This window comes from Ranitomeya imitator, chromosome 4, assembly GCF_032444005.1.
Source record: "Ranitomeya imitator isolate aRanImi1 chromosome 4, aRanImi1.pri, whole genome shotgun sequence".
Classification (NCBI taxonomy): Eukaryota; Metazoa; Chordata; class Amphibia; order Anura; family Dendrobatidae; genus Ranitomeya; species Ranitomeya imitator.
In genome coordinates, this window is record NC_091285.1 from 43,575,636 (window position 1) to 43,595,922 (window position 20,287).

General features: G+C 44.0%; 1 protein-coding gene across 1 annotated transcript; it reads right to left on the reverse strand.

The window, feature by feature from the left end:
* Positions 1 to 1,596: 1,596 nt before the first annotated feature.
* On the reverse strand, positions 1,597 to 16,025 carry LOC138673935 (leukotriene C4 synthase-like). The gene is made up of 5 exons (XM_069761958.1): positions 15,919 to 16,025; positions 13,744 to 13,843; positions 10,884 to 10,954; positions 7,931 to 8,012; positions 1,597 to 3,853 (listed from the first exon to the last, which is right to left on the reverse strand). The coding sequence occupies exons 1-5, from the start codon at positions 15,974 to 15,976 to the stop codon at positions 3,718 to 3,720; spliced, it is 447 nt and encodes a 148-aa protein (XP_069618059.1). The 5' UTR covers positions 15,977 to 16,025; the 3' UTR covers positions 1,597 to 3,717.
* Positions 16,026 to 20,287: the final 4,262 nt, after the last annotated feature.

Here is a 20,287-nt window from a genome sequence, read left to right on the forward strand (position 1 = left end):
GACTAATAATACAGCTGTCTGAATGTCTGCCAGCTGAATAAGAATTTGTCTAAAGCCCCATTAAACTATAGACAGCTGTTTGATAGCTCGGCCGGCAGCACTCTTGCCCGGCTCTCCCATGTACAAGATTTCTCACTCTGCCGAGCGCTCCGGTGTTCTCTATGAGAGTCGCCGTTAGACTTCTCTGGCTGCAGCTCATCACTTAAGGTACCGTCACACTCAGCAACTTTCCAACGATCACGACCAGCGATACGACCTGGCCGTGATCGTTGGAAAATCAACGATGCTGAAGTCCCCGGGTAACCAGGGTGAACATCGGGTTACTAAGCGCAGGGCCGTGCTTAGTAACCCGATGTTTACCCTGGTTACCATTGTAAATGTTAAAAAAAAAAAAACACTACATACTTACATTCCGGTGCCTGTCATGTCCCCGGCGTCTGCTTCCCTGCACTCCTCCTGCATCCTGTGTAAGCGCCGGCCATAAAAGCAGAGCGGTGACGTCACCGCTGTGCTCTGCTTTACGGCCGGCCGGCGCTGACACAGGATGCAGGAGGAGTGCAGAGAAGCGGACGCCGGGGACGTGACAGGCACCGGAATGTGAGTATGGTTTTTTTTTTTTTTTTACATTTACAATGGTAACCAGGGTAAACATCGGGTTACTAAGCGCGGCCCTGCACTTAGTAACCCGATATTTACCCTGGTTACCAGTGAAGACATCGCTGGATCGGCGTCACACATGCCGATTCAGCGATGTCAGCGGGAGATCCAGCGACAAAATAAAGTTCTGGCCTTCTAGCTCCGATCAGCGATGGCACAGCAGGATCCAGGTCGCTGCTGCGTGTCAAACACAACAATATCGCTATCCAGGACGCTGCAACATCACGGATCGTTATCGTTGTAATGTTGTTCAGTGTGAAGGTACCTTTAGAGAACAAAAGGATAACCAGTCCAAAATTGGACATGCTGGATTCTTATCTCCCCTGACAATAATCAGACGGAGGCCCCCATACACATTGGACTGTCCGCAGAACCTATAGGTATTATCAGGTTTGGCCAAATTTAGTCTAATGTGTATGGGGGTCTTAACAAGTATCTAAAGAGTATGGGCACTGTCAGGATATGTGAACACTTCTTTTAGGCATTGGCGAATGCCTAGCGTTTTTCAGACAGAAGACGCTTCAGGACACAGTCATCATTTTGTTCTGAATTAACTTATTTTTGTTGTTCTTAACAGACCCCTTTTCGCCAACATTTTTTGTTTATTTAAAAAGAAAAACAAAAAAATAAAGTAGTAAGCAGCTTCCCAACAGAAGCCGCCCATAATAAACTGGTCACTTCATGTCTTCGGAAACCTGAAATGGCTAAAAAACCCTCAAAGGACTGAGCATAAACAATGCAAGACGACTCACTGTTCATATGTTCAGTGTTTTTGGCCTATATTTAGTACTTTTTCAGGCAGGTTAAAAAGCGGATCTACCTAAAAAAGAAGCTGTGTGCACATACCCTTACTATGACTGATCAGTAGTGGGGCGTACCACTTAAAGTGCCTAGGGCAGCATGAATGCCAAATACAGCAGAAATAAAGATGCAAAGTTTCTGGTTAAAAACCTGTTCTTTACTGTAGGCACGGACATTTGTTGATTGACCAGCATCACAGTAGAAAAGGCAAATAACCAGACAGAAGTTCTGTGGTATACACTGCTGTAATAACGTAAACTGCAGCTGCTGAAGAGACTCTTCATACATACAGAAGGAGCACTACATGTCAATCAGTGTTTGGCACATAGAAAAGACGTACCACAAACGTGACTTTCTTATGCAGCGGAGCACCACTTACAGTGGCATGTAAAAGTTTGTGCACCCCTGGTCAAAATTACTGTTATTGTGAACCATTAAGCAAGTTGAAAATTAAATGATGTCTAAAAGGCCTAAATATGACATTTCCTTTGTATGTTAGTATTTTAGGCAAAAATATATAAAGTCTTTTTTTCATTTTAAATATTACAAAAAGAAAATGGGCTGATGCAAAAGTTTGGGCACCTTTGGAGATTTGTGTGCTCAGATTACTTTGCCTAAGGTTTCAGACCTTAATTAGCCTGTTAGGGTTATGACTTGTTCACGATCATCGTTTGGAAAGGCCAGGAGAAGGCTATAAAAAGATAGAAGAGAATTTTCAAGTGGCCCTATCCTCAGTTCAAAATGCAATTAGGAAATGGCAGTTACCAGAAACAGTGGAGGTCAATATAAGGTCTGGAAGACCAAGCAAAATTTTTGTGAGAGCTTCTCATAGGATTGCTGGAGAGGCAAATCAGAACCCCTGCTTGACTGCAAAAGACCTTCAGAAAGATTTAGCAGACTCTGAAGTTGTGGTACATGGTTCTACTCCGGGCCGGACTGGCCATCTGGCAATTCTAGCAAATGCCAGAAGGGCCTGTCTGGTCATGGACTGCCTTGGACTGTTAACAGAATTGGTGTTCTCAAGACACCCATACTGTTAAGAGTTGTGATGGAGCACAAAGTTGCTGACTGTCACTTACTCCAGCAGGCCAGGGGTATCATTACAAATATTGGTCTTGTAGAAAATCTTCCTTTCCTCCATCCAGGGTAATATTAGTAATATATCCCATCTGGTTCATGGGGACAACAAGGGCCTGGTGATTTCAAATGCCAGGACTGAATTTCAGCCTTGTCAGAGACACCTGCACAAATATGGCCTCTCCTGTGTCCTCAACATAAAATTCAGCATCAGACGTATGCAAAATAACATCTAAACAAGCCTGATGCATTTTGGAAATAAGTCCTGTGGACGGATGAGGCTAAAATAGAACTCTTTGGTCACAATGATCAAAGGTACAGTATGTGTGGAGAAAAAAGGACACAGAATTTCAGGAAAAAAAAACATCTCACCAACCATTAAGCAAGGGGGTGCATCAATCACGCTTTAAGGTTGTGTGTTACAGCCAATGGTACGGGAAGAGGGAAGAATGGATTCAATGAAATTTCAACAAATTCTTGATGCAAACATAACACCCATCTGTAAAAAAAAAAAAGCTGAAGTTGAAAAGAGGAAGAGGATGGTTTCTACAAATGGATAAAGACCCTAAACACACGTCAAAATCCACAATAGACTACCGCAAAAGGCACAAGCTGAAAGTTTTAAATGGCTCTCATAGTCCCCTGATCTGAACATCATTGAAAATCTGTAGTTAGACCTCAAAATAGCAGAGCATGCAAGACAACCCAGGAATCTCACAGTCACAGAACTAGAAACATTTTCCAAGGAAGAGTGGATGAAAATCCCTCAATCAAGAACTGAAAAACTCTTGTCTGGCTACAAAAAGCGTTTACAAGCGGTGATAACTTCACAAGGGGGTGCTACTACTAAACTTTTGCATTGGCCCATTTTCCTTTTTTTAATTTTTAAAACATAGAAGATGATTTTTTTTGCCTAAAATACAAAAGAATGTGTCATCTTTAACCTTAGGCCTTTTAGAGATCAATTCATGGTCAACTTGCTTAACTGTTCACAATAACAGCAATTTTGACCAGGGGTTCTCAAACTTTAACATGCCACTGTATCCCTGTACAATCAGTATCTAGTGGCATCAGGATGTGAAGATAATAAAATATCATTTGCAGACAATAGGAAATTTCCATGGCATGAAGGGACGTGTCCAGAGCGCTGAATACATACTGCACATATTAGTAAAAGAAGCCTTAAAACATCCACCGAGTGAGACTTGTCTTAATACTGATGCCACAGGATGAATATAGGAAAAAGTCCAGTATACCAACGAGAGATAATCCAATAAGGAGGCAGAGAACGCTGGAACTGATGTACATAGGGGTCAACCTGCGGAGAAGGAAGAGAAGCTAAATGTTCTTATTTTCAGTAAAGCTTGACAATGATCCTCAAAGTACGTTACTCAAAGTAATTAAGGGAACACTTAAAGGATTTGGCCACCTTTTGGATGAAATGTCCTGTTTTTTTCACTTCACTGAGAACAGAATGGTGAATGGAAACCAATATTGTAAACTGAGGGCTGGATTATAAATTACCCTAAAACTCTAGTATGTGTGAATTACATCATGACCACTCATATTGTGAGTCAGGAGTGTGTATGGCCTCGATGTGTCTGCACAGCACACCCAACAACATCTGGGCATGCTACTTATGAGATGGTGTTCTGGGGAGGATCTCCTACGAGACATGGATCATAAGTGAGCTCCTAAACAGCCTGTGGCGCTACATGGCTGCATTAGATGAACACATGTCCCACATGTGCCTTCGTCATCCAAGAACTGCCCACACACTCTGGCCACGCATTGTCTTATACCAGAAGGAACCAGGGGCCAAATGCACAAGCAAAATGTCTGACAAAGGTATACGGATGAAATCCTCAGAGCCAAACAGCAGTGAGGGAAACTGTTATTGTGCAAAACCTCCAAGGATACAGCTTCCCAGACAATCACTGACCCACCGACAAACCGGCCATAATACATTCGTGCAGCATGGTGCTGGGCAGGGAGCACAAGTTCAACTTCAGGTCCCTCATATCACCCTCGGAGTATATTTTAAACAGTTTGGTCATGATCATGCACACCAGTAACTACTGGAGTCATTTTTGTAGGGCTCCTCTGGTTCCTCCTGGCACAAAGGGGCAGAAACCCAGTCCTTTTGTTGGGTGGATCCTCTCTTTTATGGCCCTGCCCATCCCTTGTAACAGCCCTGGTATGTGCACCATGCTTTTGAGACTATGTTCGGAGACACAGTAAACCTTCTTGCCATCTTGAAGGACCTATACTACCTTACCAACCTCAATGGGCTGAAAATGTCGCCTTATGTGAGGTCAGGTACACTAAAAAAATGCAAAAAGTTGAGAAAACTCAGTAGGAAGAATAAGGCTAGAGTATTGTCTGTGGCCACCACCTGCACATAGTAACATGGTTAGCAAGGCCGAAAAAAAAGACATTTGTCCATCCAGTTCAGCCTATATTCCGTCAGAATGAATCCCCAGATCTAGGTCCTTCTAAAGAACCTAATAACTAAGATACAATATTGTTACGCTCCAGGAAGACATCCAGGCCACTCTTGAACCCCTCGACTGAGTTCACCATCACACCTCCTCCGGCAAGGAATTCCAGATACCTACTGTCCTAAGAGTAAAGAATCCTCTTCTATGTTGGTGGAAAAACCTTCTCTCCTCCAGATGCAGAGAATGCCCCCTTGTGCCCGTCACCTTCCTTGGTATAAACAGATCCTCGGAGAGATATTTGTATTGTCCCCTTATATACTTATGCATGGTTATTAGATCGCCCCTCAGTCGTCTTTTTTCTAGACTAAATTATCCTAATTTTGCTATTCTCTCTGGATATTGTAGTTCCCCCATCCCCTTTATTAATTTTGTTGCCCTCCTATGTACTCGCTCTAGTTTCATTATATCCTTCCAGAGCACCGATGCCCAAAACTGTACACAGTACTCCATGTGTGGTCTAACCAGAGATTTGTACAGAGGCAGTATAATGCTCTCATCATGTATATCCAGACCTCTTTTAATGCACCCTATAATCCTGTTTTCCTTAGCAGCCGCTGCCTGGCACTGGCTGCTCAGGTAAGTTTATCATTAACTAGGATCACCAAGTCCTTCCCCATGACATGTTTACCCAGTGGTTTCCCGTTCAGTGTGTAATGGTGCACCATTTCCTTTTGGAGGTTTCTTGCTGATCTCCTGTTGACACTTTCATTTGCACGAAAGCAGATGAAATGGATCTTAAATCGCTTCTACTTCTTAACTGGATGGATTGATATCTCTGAAAGTCTAATTGACATAATCTGATGCGTTCCCTTAAGTTTCGGAGCAGTGTTCCACCGGCTATTGCTTTCTGGGCATGCTGGGGTAGAGGAAAGGTGAAAACAAAGGAGCAGGGAAGTTTTCACAAGTAGGGAATAATAAATCTGCTTTCAAGCTAAATGGATCCGGTCACTGGGTTACCCAGCTCAGCAGACGGGGGTGCACAGCTCCCACATGAGCACGCACTGACCACAATACGGATGCCATAGAAAGCATGGGCTTCCTGGATTATACTTTCTATTTAAACTGCACTGTGTGAACACTCCTGTCTGCTGAGTTGGGCATTGTTCAATGGTCTATGTGTGACCCACAGGAGTATCAGGACCAGCACCTCCACTGGTCTGCAGGCCATTAAAAAGCCTACTAAATATGAAAAAGCAAGCAGAAACTCTACTAACTATTTAAAAGTGCGATCCAGAACTATTTCGTTTTTTCCTACGGGTCTAATAACGAACTAACTTGCCTGATCTAGCTGGCTCCGAGTAGCCACAGACGCTCCAGCCGGCGATTCTGCTGTTTCTCGTCAGCAGAGCAGCTCTTCCTGTTTCGAGCTGCTCTGTTAATGGGGCTCCAGTGACATCGTCCAGTGCCGATGTCATGCTGATTGACAGCCGACTCCCCGCAGTTAGTCAGTGGGAAGTCAGCTGTTAATCATCAACAGACCAGGCCGAAAGAGAAGCCGCTGCTCTGCCCACGTAACATCACTGGTGGGAACAGGCTTTAACAGCTCTGTGCCGGCAGAAAAAGCGGGCAGAGCAGGCAGGTAGTTAACTACCTGCCTGTTAGTTCTTAGTATAAAAAAGAAAAAAAAATTAGTCCTGAATAACCCCTTTAAGGATCTGCTTGTAAAGAGTAGATAACCGTACTGATCCTATGCAATATGATCTTGTATACAACCCATCCATTGAATATCTAGTCTGCTGCCATGGATATAGCACAGTCTCATGTTTTTATAACTTCCCTTAAAAATGACCCTAGAGATTTGATTGGTTTCAGGTTATAACATTATAGATTCCACAAAAAAGAAAAAAAATGACTGGCACCAAGGTCATGCAAATTTAACACCTGTCGCTCTGGATGGCCTGCACTTTAACAGCGGTATATAAGCTCTGGGCATAGGTGCACAGCATGAAGGAAAAAACATCCGTCTAAAAAATTTGCAAGAGCAGAAAAGATGCAGCACTCACCCATGAGCTGTTTCAACGAAGTCCTTTGTTTCAACGACACCATTGTGGATCTGTGGACAGAGTTCATGGGACAGGCAGGTGTAGGAGGAATGCGGGGAAGGATGACGGCCGTTTCACCCGGGAACCGTAGAAGCATCTTTAATGCGAAATGGCCGTCATCCTTCCCCGTATTCCTACTGCACCTGCCTGTCCCATGAACTTTGTCCACAGATCCACAATCTAATATATAATTGCCTAGAATACTACTTCCTGCAATTTGTGCCAACTTCCGTGGCTTTGTCCGGAGCTAATGTCCGGAGCTAATGTCCGGAGCTAATGTCCGGAGCTAAGTGACGTCAACAGTGTCCAGTGTCTGATTGGTTGCCGCCTGCTGCGAGCGACCAATCAGAAATGTGCCGTACTGTGACACACTCCGCCCGCCATTTTGGTGTGTTTTTTGAATTTTTACCTCACAGCAAGTTTCTACTGCGTGGAGGCGGGCCCAGTGACGTTGCTCTTCAAGCTCCTGCCGAATTTCGTCAAAAAAATGATAATACCATTTACCAAAACTATATATATTTAGTTGTGAAGTGGTTCAATGACATTTTCACACCAATTTTGAACTTTTGTTTGGCGTTTTCTCCATATACTGCCTATTATTTTTGTTCTTTCTTACTATTATTTATTAATTGTATTATTCTTACATTTGAATAAATAAAGTATATATGGATTCTAGACTCCTGATTCTTTAGAATCGGGCTGCCATCTAGTGGTTTAATAAAAGACATCGTTGAAACAGCTCATGGGTGAGTGCTGCATCTTTTCTGCTCTTGCACATTTTTTATTACATTATAGATTTTATATCCTCCCCTCCCCCCTCTGATTATATACATAGTAAAACAAGCTTCTTACCTTCCCAGCGCAGATTCTTCATAGCCGTGGAAATATCTGTAGCGCGCGTATACATAGATTAGACCACAGAAAGCCGTGAACCCTGAACAGTGTGAAACAGAAGTCGTCAAAAACGTGGTCCTGGTAGATAGCGCAGTGCCTGTGCCTCTCTGCCCAACCGCACACTCGCCCAGTAATATAAATCACATGGAAATAGTATCTGTTTTTTGGAATACAGCATATGATTTAATTGGTGCTCTCTTTCAAAGTATGTCATACCCCTGTTACAATTACCTGCAAAAAATTTTTTTATAAAAATATTTATGATCACAGCGCACTTCATCCCCATCGCTGCACAAGGACCTCTGCACAGATTACAGAGCATGCCTAGAAATCTTTCTTACTGAAGTCAATGAATCCTTTCCAGTCTATTCCTTTAGTCTTTCATGTAAATATTAGATGACCTAATATTGTCGTTCCAATACTTCCTATACTAGATGATGTGGAAGGGAATACAGTCCTGCAACAAAGATCATTGTTTGCACCCTGTACGTTTAGGCTTACCATGGTCAGGTTAGTCATTTATCTTTTGTGCAGGGTTGTTTTTGGTGACAAATCTAGATGGTATATTTAACCAATTCACAAACCTAAACCCCCAAAAATGAAGACTTTAGGATGTTAACGACCAAATCTCCCCAGGGTACTACACGATATCCTGTAAAAAGATCCTGCTGCTATCTGAAACGCCGCGGCATATCACAGAAACTATACGTGCAGAGAACTGTCAATCCAAGGCAGTGAGTGGGGAGAAGCTGCCAGGGACTTGTGCGATTCGGTCCCTGGAAGATATCAGCTTTACTTAATGGCCGCCAGATGGCGACTAAACCCTAAAATTTCTTACTACTTATTTTTTAGATTTCTTAGTTGAAAAAAAGCTGCACACACTGAACAATTACTGATCAAATGTAAAAAAAAAGATAAGAAAGAGGGACACATACCGCGGCGTGCATAGCGTGTCGCTGCAATTTCTATTCTACATTGTCAGTACCTTAATCTTGCCAAGAGTTTTGTATGCGCTCAAACAAAAATAGTGAGGCCCAGTACTGTTCCTACACAGTATGGAACCCCTCATAGTTTACAAAGTGCCCACCAAACAGTATGATGCGTTTTTGGTGGTCTGTGGTACACCAGGATGTTCTGGAATATGGAGCTGCCTGTAGTTCTGAGACCCCTCATACTCGTCCATCTTGGTCTCTCCAACCATTGGCGATTTCCATTAGGCCTTGGACACATTTATTGGTAGATTTTATCATGGATCTGCCCTTACCTGCAGGTAATACTGTTATTTTGGTGGTGGTGGACAGATTCAGCAATATGTCTCACTTTATTGATTTCCCAACGCCAAGGCCTTGTTGCAGATTTTCGTCAAAGAAATTGTGAAACTAAATGTGATTCCTACCATATTGTTTCTGATCGAGGGGTGCAATTTACTTCCAAACTTTGGGAAGCATTTTGTACTAATTTGGAGATCAATCTGTCATTTTCTTTGGGCGTTTTATCCTCAGTCTAATGGACAAACTGAACGTGTTAACCATAATCGTGAGACCTATCTTAGGTGTTTAGTGTCTGAGAATCAGGAGGATTGGGTTACCTACTGTACTTACCTCTAGCTGAATTTGCATTAAATAATCGTCATGAGTCTACTGGTAAGTGCCCATTTTTCAGGGCATACAGGTTTCATCCTCAGTTCAGCTCATTTAATAGGGATTGTTCTTCAGGAATACCTAAAGAGGAATGGTTTTCATCATCTATCACATCTATAAACTGAAGGTTCCTTCTCGGAAACTGGGACCCAGATTCATCGTTTTTTATAAGATTGTGGCGTTCGTCAATCCTGTAGCGTTCAGCATTTCCGCCTTGCTTTGCACCCACTTTTAGGATTCATAATGTGTTTCACCAGTCTTTACTCAAAATATGTTGCGTCCTCTGAAACGCCATCACCTCCATCTCCGATCATTGTTGATGGGAATTTGGAGTTTCAAGTACAGTAGCTAAGATCATTGATTCCCTTTCGGTTCATCTGTCTCTTCAGTATCTGGTTCACTGGAAGGGTTATGGTCCTGAAGAGAGAATGTGGGTATCAGCTTCTGATGTCCATGTGGTGAGGTTGATCCAGTCTTTTCACGGTACACACCCCGATAGACATGACCCTGAGGTTCCAGAGGTCCCTTTCAGAAGGGGGGGTAGTATCACAGGTTTACAGCAACGGACAGGGGACAGAAGACGGCAGTGTCCGATTCCACATACCCCTGCAGTGATTAGAAGCACTTTACAGTCTTCTCAAATGGTGCAGGTTTCTATTTAGCAGAGCAGGGGTTAAATCTGTTCAGTTGAGAGTCTTTGAAGCTTGCCTGCTTTGAGGATCTCAGCTGATCAGTGTTGGCCTCTCCCCTTGGGCTATTTATTCTTGCCTCTGGCAACCTGAATTGCCAGTGTTAGTCCTAAATTTGGTGTGGAGTTGGAGTAGTTAGTTGAGTAGGAGTTTTGAGTCTTGATCTAGTGACTGTTTCCTGGTGTTTAGACGGTTTGCATTTCCTTGTCCTCACCTATTTGGTTGTCCCTTCCTTTTTCTTCTCTGTACACCACTCTGTTGTTTCTGAGAACATTTTTGTATGGTTGGTATTTTCATTTATCCCAGTTCGTCCTCCCTTGTTAGTCTGGTTTGTGTATTCTTATATCTGATTACTCCCCACTTATCTGGGCAGGGGAGGGGACAGACAAGGGCCACTACAGGAGTGCAGCAAGATACGTGGCCCCGGCATCTTCACTAGAAGTAATCCGGGGAGCAGGGATAGCTAGGATAGCCCTAGCCCTGGGTTATCTAACTACAGTATTGTTACAATAAATTGCATAATCTATAGTCAAAATCAAAGCTGTTGAAATCACCAATAGTAAAGTGTGGAATTTGGCTTACCCTGGTGGAAAAATATTCCTGCTACCCACAATGTAGAGAGGAACAGCGGGAAATATTCAGTGCAGTTTAGTCTACAGAGAGAGGGCAGAAACCATTAGGAAGCAGAGTAAAATGATTTTGATAAATCTGGATCAACAGAACCACGGATGACGATATTAGATCTTTTCAGACTGAGGCTACAGTACATGGTGACTCACTGTCATACAAGATCAAAAAGGAGGTTCTCATGAAGACTCCCCCATTTTACATGCAAGACAATGTAGCAATCAAGTGATCACTGTTCATTTTACCATAGGATATACTGAAAACAGGAAACAAAATTAAAGTGGGTTGAAATAGTTAAGAACAAAACGCAATTTTGCTACTGTTATTGGGTTTCATTTTTGTGGCATACATTGTGTGGCACTGGAGTAGCATGGGGGGGACATAGGAGCGGTTGCCTTAGCTGCCAGTCTATAGGGAACAAAGTTTGGCTCTCGCTCTGAAATAATCAGTGAACCATTAGTGCACACCAGGAGCTCACCAGATGAGTTTGGCAATGGCTGTTGCGCTCTGCATAGGCAGCAACCATAATGCAAAGCCCAGTATAATGAAGTCAGCTTTGTTATCTATTTTGATGTCCATGCATAGTGCTGCAGCCAATGACAAACTCCTCTCCACTGCTGCCATCTGCAGTAGTAGTGACAAAGAGGACAGAGGAGTACCACATGATGAATGAAGACCGTATTAAATCAAGTGCAATATGTATGTTTACACTTTTCCCATTTCTAACTAGATTTGGGGTTAGATCTAAGACCATGATTGGGGAAAAAAAATTGTTACATAAAAATGTGTAATAAATAAAGCCAAAAATAAATAACGTATAACTGTTTATTTAAAAAATGTTAGCAAAAATTTGAAAAAACTTTGGGGTCAAAAGCGCAAATTATAATTACATCAGTATTTTCTCCAAATTCCAATATTTATGCTTAGGAGATAAGGGGTTTATTACGTGATTAATGGAATTAACTACATGAGCGCTATGGGTTCACAGATTAACCCCTTCATCACTGGAAGATATTTTTTTTCTGTATTTTCCTCCCCTTCTTCCAAGAACCATAACTTTTTTTTATTTTTCTGTCCACGTAGCCGTATGAGGGCTTTGGTTTTTGTGGGACAAACTGTACTTTTGAGTGACACCATTGTTTTTATCATGTGATGCACTGGAAAGCAGGAAAAAAAATTTAAGTGCGTTGAAATGGGAAAAAAGTGAAATTCCACATTTGTGCTTTTTTTTTTTTGTTTTTATTTTTTTTTATTCGCCATATTCACTATAAGGTAAAACTGACCTGACAATATCATTCTCCAGTTGAGTACAATTGTACAGATACCAAACATGCATAGTTTTGTTTTCTTTAGGTGGTAAATAAAAAAATTGGGAAATTTGTAATAAAAAAAAAATTATTATGTCACAATTTTCCGAGACCCGTAGCGTTTTCATTTTTTGGGGATATGGGGCTGTGTGAGGGCTTATTTTTTTGCACCCTGAGCGGAAACTTGTACTGATACCATTGTATTGCACCGTTGTAGCTGCACAAAGAAATGTAATTCTGGTTACAGGGGGGCGATGAACTTTTGTATGTTTTTTAATTAATTTGTTTTTCATATTTTTAAAAACTATAGGTTAATTTAGTTTAGAATTTCATAGATGAGACTTTTACAGATGCACAAATACTAAACACATATAATTGTTTAAATTTTTGGAGTAAACCACTGGCAACCATTATCAGCAATTTTTTAAATGGCAGCAATCAGAGCCATCTCCGGTCGCTGCTGTTAGCCGGCACCCTGTGTATATGGAGCAGGCTCAGCTCCTGAATGCGCTACCTACACTCACACCCAACATAGGCGCCACTGGTATGTCCTATGTTGGAAGGGGTTAAGAAATGACAGGAGGAGAAACTTCACTAAAAAAAAAAATATATGTTTTTTGTACATTATGGAAATCTATACATTTTAGAGAAGGAAGATTTTTTACTTTATGAGCAGTGAGACAATTTTCTGACACAGAAATGCTTTTCCTTACAGTATCCAGACACTTCTGGTACGATCAACCACCATTTTGTATAACTAATAGCATTCTGATCATTTTTAGGACACTGATTATAAAACAAAAAATCTTGTCTCCATTCACTTGATATATTTGCCTAAATTCTTTTTAAATGTATTTTATTGAATTTTGTAATTATATGAAGGGTATGGATAAAGGGTGAGGAAAAGCATGGTCGAGGTATTTGCATACATTCTAGTAATGGATGTTGATTATCGGGCATGGATATATCTGGTGATAAACAGCAGGTCTGGTCAGCGACAGAAACTATCACTTCTTCTTTAGATATTTTTGTATTTCCTTTTATGCTTCGATATTAGAAGTTAGAGGAATTGGAATAAAGTGTTTGTTTAAGTTTAGGAAAAAATAATTTATCAGCACAAATCAGTTGGCACTACAGCACTGCCCAACCGCTGCAGTCAATCACTGGCCGCAGAGGTCACATATTGAGCCATTAAAACCAGTAGTGCAGTGTCCATAGCTGTGATTTATGTAAGTCTATATAAGACAATGTGGCAGTGAAGCTGGCCGGTGGGAATAACATCAGTGCTGTACTGTATATGGCTCGGGCACAATGTGTTGGCGACACTTTTTTGAAGTTGAAGTGGGATCAGTCTCTTCTTTATTGGTCGCTTGATCCCCTTTTGTCTGTGCTGGGCTTAAAATGATCATTTCATCCTCGATCTAATCATATTTCCATTATGTGATATTTTATAATTTTACATTTCCTTCTTGTTGAAATATGTAATAAATTACGGTATACAAACTTACTGTGCGCGGAAAATTCTATCAAAAGTTGGATGACCTGTTGTGTTTGGAGGCGAGATCTTGTATTTTCTGCGAGCCCATATGACTTGCATGGAGAAATATGCTGTTTTAGGGGGAGAAAAAAAAAAAGCCTTTTTTGTAGATCAACCTTTAAAAAAATCAATTGCATTTTAATGGATGTTGTCATTTGAGAAAAAGTTTCTTTACCCACTTACGAGCCACTTTTCTCTTCGGCACTGATCATTCACTCTTGAAAAAAAATGCTCAAACCTGTCTACTAATTTGTGTTTAATAAGGGATCAAATTACTCATGCTGCCTATCAAAGTGTATGGAGAGGGGAGTGTCAGAAGCTGGAGGAAGACATTAGGTTGTACCTGGGGGGTACATGGGGGAGACAGAGGCAGAGACACACAATGACAGGCTTGTGAGCCTTGTAGTGAGCAAACCAGGCATAGGTGCAAACTTAAATGCAAGTTATATAATGGCAAGAAATCACATTATTCCTTTCCCATTTTCTATCCTAGAAAGTTATCTGAAAGTGTAGTATACACATTAAAGCGGTTCTACAAGAATAAAATATCGTAATTAAATACAATAGATGCAATTCTAAATAGATTCTTAAATACTTTTTAAGAAACAAATCACACTGGTTTTATCTAGGGTACCTCCCATCACTGTAAAATGGCCACCATCATGTTACACTGAAAAAAATCTGTCCTACAATAGCTATAGGACAGGAGTCTATGAGCAGGTGCAGGAGGACACCCAACCACCATGCTTAATGTGTAGGAAGATGTACTCCTAGGGGATATTCTGATCTAATACTGGAGATACCAGGGGTGCAGAGGTAAGAAGATGCTGCTCAAATTGCTGTCCACCCTGTCTACCTGATCTAATACTGAGTCTGAATATACCAGGGTTGATGTGGTAAGAAGATACTGCTCACGCTGCTGTCCACCCTGTCTACCTGATCTAATATTGAGTCTGGATATACCAGGGGTGCTGTGGTAAGAAGAGGCTGCTCACACTGCTTTCCACCCTGTCTGTCTGATCTAATACTGGAGATACCAGGGGTGCAGTGGTAAGAAGAGGCTGCTCACACTGCTGTCCACCCTGTCTGTCTTACCTAATACTGTAGATACCAGGGGCGCTTAGGTAATAAAATATAAAGCAACAAATCACACTGCTCATGTTATTCATCCCTGTACCTTGATCAACTGCTCCTAATACAGTTCCCCACATTGTAAGATGTCCCCGCACAGCCCCCCAAACGGTATAATTGCCCCACATAGAATAATGACCCTACACAGCCTCCTTTGGGCACAGTATTATGTCTCCATACAGCCCCCTTAGCCACAGTACAATGACTCGTCCTTGTTCCATCACTGTATTCTCCAGTATCTGTATACTGAGGATTATGTCCAGTGCATCGTGAGGATGCAGATACCAGTGAAAGTGAGACCCCAGGCAGGGGGCAGCGGCGTGGTGTGGGACGTCACTGTATCTAGCCCTTTGGCTATGCTCGTCCATGAGCTGCACCGTAAGTGCCAAATGGCCATATGTGGCCGTACTTTGCCCGGGTTTGTTGTAAAGGATCGTTATTGACTTTTAGGATGGCTACTTCAAATAGGTGGCACTAGAGATCATATATCTATCTATCAATTCTAAAGACATACAGATAGGGATTCTAGATTGTGAGCCCTATCGGGGACAGTGATGATAATGTGTGCAACCTGTAAAGCGCTGCGGAATATGTTAGCGTTATATAAAAATAAAGATTATTATTATTATTATTATTATTATTATTATATATCCTCTTCTCTGAAAAGACTATGTGCATCTTCAGAAAACAAGGAGTTCAGAAACTGCAATGTACTTGAGCAGCATAAAGCTGTCTTTCTTATTAAAAAGAGGTTGTGCAGCAGATTTATTCCTTATTACCAGCATTAATATACCCCCACTTTAAAATTTTAAGACATCACACGTTGGCTAATAGTACAGTATACATTCCTACATATATAGTTTGCTAGCCGTAGGGCATGTTACGAAAGACCTAGATAGCCGCTCGGGTGACTGCGCTCACTCAGTGCTACTTGTCAGCCCTGGTCATATACTGTACAGTGAAAGCAGCATGGAAATGACATGGGCAACCATGACTGCAGGAAACATGGGACTACCTTGTTCCAGGACTGCGGCTATGGTGACAAAGGCAAGTAGAGCGACCTGGTCTTGCATGTTGTAGGAGTTTTCGGAGGGTTCAATACACAGACTAGTTTCAGACTTGCAGCTTCTGGAAGAGAAACAATTATTCATTGTCATAAAACTGAACCCACCAGGATATTATAGCGGGAAATTTGTGAATATGCAAAAACTCCTGATTATGATACAAATATCGTTAGACGGAGGCTCGGTGCTTTACATGGATTAGCGACATGCCACTTCCTCTTTTCCGGGAAGTATGTCTGCTTTTATTACGCACCCGACATCCCTGGAGGTAGGGGAGGACCGAGCAGATGTGCACCTGTATGGGGTCCAGTGAGTAATGGGGCCACTGCCACCTTACTAGCAGCTTGCCCAGGCAGTGGGCACCGGAGCCCTCTGGAGTCTAAGCTCGCCCTGCCTGGAAGTAAGACGGGTCTGATTCATCCAATAGAAAAATCCACATATCTCAGCTCGAGATCGAGATGATGCACAACTGCAGAAAGTAATGGGAACCGGCAACGTACTCGGTGCTCAGCCCAGAAATAATCAGAAGAGAACTACACATTGTTACAGAACCCCCAGCACCAAGAATATGTTATGCTATATATATATTATGTATAATAGTTTCCATGTGAAATGCATCAGTCCACAGGCTGCGCCCCTGGACAAGATATTCTCTTTCTGACCTCCCCCACCTTTGTAATTCCCACAGTAAATATTGGCAGGCTCCGGCCCCCTGCGGGTATTGTAATGTATGTCTGGCCTGTTTTTTCTATTGGCCTGCCCTGTGTATCTGCGTTATATATTCTGTGTGTTGTAAATAAAGTGTGTTCTTTTAGACTGGAAATACCTGGAGTAGCAGTCAGCTTTTATATGCTCCCATGTAATAAAGAAACTCTAGCCAACGTCCTTCATTCAGAGTCCAGCAGAAGCGGAGTGGACCTCCTGAAACACAGGGGGTGCTGTAAGAGGTACTACAGCACAGTAGACCCCGTTACACTGGTGGCAGACAGCGGGATGTGATACCCCTTCTACAGGAGGAAAGGAATGAATGGAAGACAACTACCAGAAGTTAAAGAGGACTACACTAAAAGATCTGGTGGAAGCCCGAGGGTTAATCGCCAGCAACAAAACAAAAGCGGATTTGATAGCAGCCATCATGGAACACGACAGTGCAGCGCCCCCCAATGTGAACGTGGAGGAGACTGAATTCCAGAGGGAGGTAAAGAACAGACTGGCGTTCTATGGCCCAAATCCTGCAGTAGAGATCATACGAGAGGTGATGGCTGATGTGCGTACTGATCTGAAGGAAGAGATGGCCGAGCGGACCAGGATAGAGCTAACTAAGATGGAGAAGGCAGAGCGGACCAAAGTGGAGCTGGCCAAGATGGAGATGGCAGAGCGGAGAGAGGAGAGTCAGCGAGCAAGGGGAGCTCTGGCCTCCGCCCAGGTACCTTCAACAGTAAGCCACAAAAAGATCCAGTATAATGCCTTCCGACAGTTGGGGGAGGCAGAGGAAGACATTGAGGGCTTTCTGCAGGACTTTGAGCGGCAGTGTGCCCTTCATCAAGTGAAGCCGGAGGAACGGGTTCAAATTCTGGCCAACAAGCTGACAGGCCGGGCAGCGGACGCCTATCGCACGGTACCTGATGAGGACTGTATGGACTATGAGCGGATCAAAGAAGTGATCTTGGCCCGGTATGCGCTGACACCAGAGGCATACCGCCAAAAGTTCAGTGGACTTATAAAACGAGTAACCGATACCCACGCTGAATGGGCCTGTAAATTACGGCTGTCACTGCTACAGTGGGTACAAGGGAGCCAAGCAACCACTAAGGAGGACGTCCTCCAGCTCTTCTTGTTAGAACGATTCTTTAATGGACTAAACCCCGATACACAGGAATGGCTTCAGGACAGGCGGCCAATGACTCTTGAGGAAGCCGCTCGTCTGGCCGATGAACATTATGACGCCAGGAGTCCTCAGTTGTCCGGATCAAAGATGGTAACTAGGGGTCCGCCTATGGACCTGGAGGGCCCCAAACCACCGAAGATTGTAGGGGGACCAGCTAGAAATCCGGCCTACCACAGTTCCCCTGGGGTGCGATGCCACACCTGCCGTCAGCTGGGCCACCTGCAAAGACAATGTCCCAACCGGACTCAGCATACCCAGTGGTCAAAGGCGGGAACAGCTACCTTCCGCCGGGCCGCTGTACACTGCTACCAAGGCGAAGCTGACCCGGCATTGGGGGCTACAACTAACCAAGGGGTGGAAGACATGGAGGAAGTGCTGCATGAAGTAGACCCCGTGCAGGCAGCCCCGGCAGATAATCGACAACAGAATCGACAGGTCGTGTGGGTTAATGGGAAACGCATGCAGGGACTAAGAGATTCCAGAGCAACTTTGACCCTTGTGAAGCCTCATCTCGTCCGGGAACAAGAGAAGACGGACCGGTCAGTGGCAGTCCGTGTAGCAGGGGGAGCCATACATCAACTGCCCACTGCCAGGATTCACCTGAACTGGGGAGTTGGGGATGGCCTTGTTGAGGTCGGCTTGATGGAGGATTTGCCTGCAGACGTTTTGCTGGGAAATGACTTGGGGCCCATGTTGTCTGCCTTCTCGGTTGCCCCTCTGGCTGAGACATATTCTGTGACCACCCAGAGACAAGCTCGACCTGCGGAGGCGGAATCACACTCAGAGGAGGCCCAGGTAAGACATCCCAGCCCTACACGTATTCCCATAGCCAGACACATTTCTTGGGCCACCCCAGATGAATTTAAGAGGGAGTTACTTGAGGATCCTTCATTGGAGGGATATCGTGGGAAGGCACAGGAGGGGAGAGGGGTACTGGAAGGGGAACAGTTTATATGGAAGCAGGGACTCCTCTACCGGATCACAGAGCAGCACCACACAGGGACGAGCCCCACTATCAAACGACAGCTGGGCGTTCCCAAGAAGTATAGGCAGGAGTTACTGCGAATCTCTCATGACATACCCTTGGCCGGGAACTTCGGCGTCAGTCGCACCAGGCATCGTCTGACACAAAACTTCTTTTGGCCGTGGGGTAACCTATGATGTTCGTCAATACTGCCAGACCTGTGACAGTTGCCAGCGCATTGGCAAGAGGGAAAATCGATGCAAGGCCAAATTACGCCCCCTCCTCATTGTGGAGGAACCATTTAGCCGAGTAGCAGTCGATCTGATAGGGCCGTTAGCCAAACCCAGTCCGTCAGGGAAAAGTTATATATTGACAGTGGTAGATTATGCCACATGGTATCCAGAGGCGGTTGCATTACCTAACATACTGGCAGAGACGGTGGCAGCTGCCCTGCTCCAGGTTTTCTCACGGGTTGGATTTCCCCGGGAGATTATCTCAGACCAGGGTACCCAGTTTACAGCAGAGGTGACCAACCAACTGTGGGAGCTGTGCGGCGTAAAGTCCATTAGAAGCGCCACGTACCACGCGCAAACCAATGGGTTGTGTGAACGCTTTAACGGGACGTTAAAACAACTCATTGGGACTTTTACCAGGACCTACAGGGACTGGGAGAAATTCTTGCCTCACCTCCTGTTTGCCTATCGAGAGGTGCCCCAAGAATCCACGGGGTTCTCCCCATTCGAACTGGTATACGGGAGACGGGTAAGGGGACCCCTAGACTTAGTGCTAGAACACTGGGAAGGGGAGGGCATCATAGAAGGGGTTCCTATTGTACCCTATGTGCTGGAATTCCGGGACCGCCTACAGGAGCTGACCCAGGCTGTACGTGAACATGCAGGTGGCCCAGCGGCGCCAGCGCATATGGTACGATCGGAGGGCCAGAGAGCGTACCTTAGAAATAGGGCAGAAGGTCCTGGTGTTAGAGGCCACTAGGCAGAACAAGTTCCAAGCTGCTTGACAGGGGCCCTACCAGGTAGTGGGGAAAATAGCCGACACCACCTATAATGTCGCTGATTGTGACAACCCCAGGGTTATCCGCATGTTCCACGTGAATATGCTGAAGCCCTATTGGGAGCGCCCTGAAGAGGTAGTGGCCATCTGTGCACCTGAAGCAGAGGATTTAGCCGGACTTCCCTTGCCTAATGTCTTAGGGGAGAGGACTCAGTCTAAAACATGGGACCAGGTACACTGGGGTGAAGACTTAGGTCCCTGGGAGAGACAGCAGGCAGAGGAGTTGTTGAGGCAGTGACAGAGGATGTTTTCAGGGAATCCCGGGTACACTCACCTGGCACAACACAAGGTTGAGACCCAGGATCAGACCTCCCTACGACAACCCCCCTTCCGCGTCCCTGAGTCTGTACTTGAAGGGATGCGACAAGAGATACAAGAGATGTTGCGTTTAGGGGTC

Excerpts from the sequence above, each read along its gene's own strand:
- LOC138673935 (XM_069761958.1), bottom strand. The coding sequence starts at position 15,976 with ATGCAAGACCAGGTCGCTCTACTTGCCTTTGTCACCATAGCCGCAGTC. Across the intron at positions 13,844-15,918 it reads AGCCGCAGTCCTGGAACAAG|CATATTTCTCCATGCAAGTC; the intron begins GTAGTCCCATGT and ends CCCCTAAAACAG. Across the intron at positions 3,854-7,930 it reads GAAGAATCTGCGCTGGGAAG|GTTGACCCCTATGTACATCA; the intron begins GTAAGAAGCTTG and ends CCTTCTCCGCAG.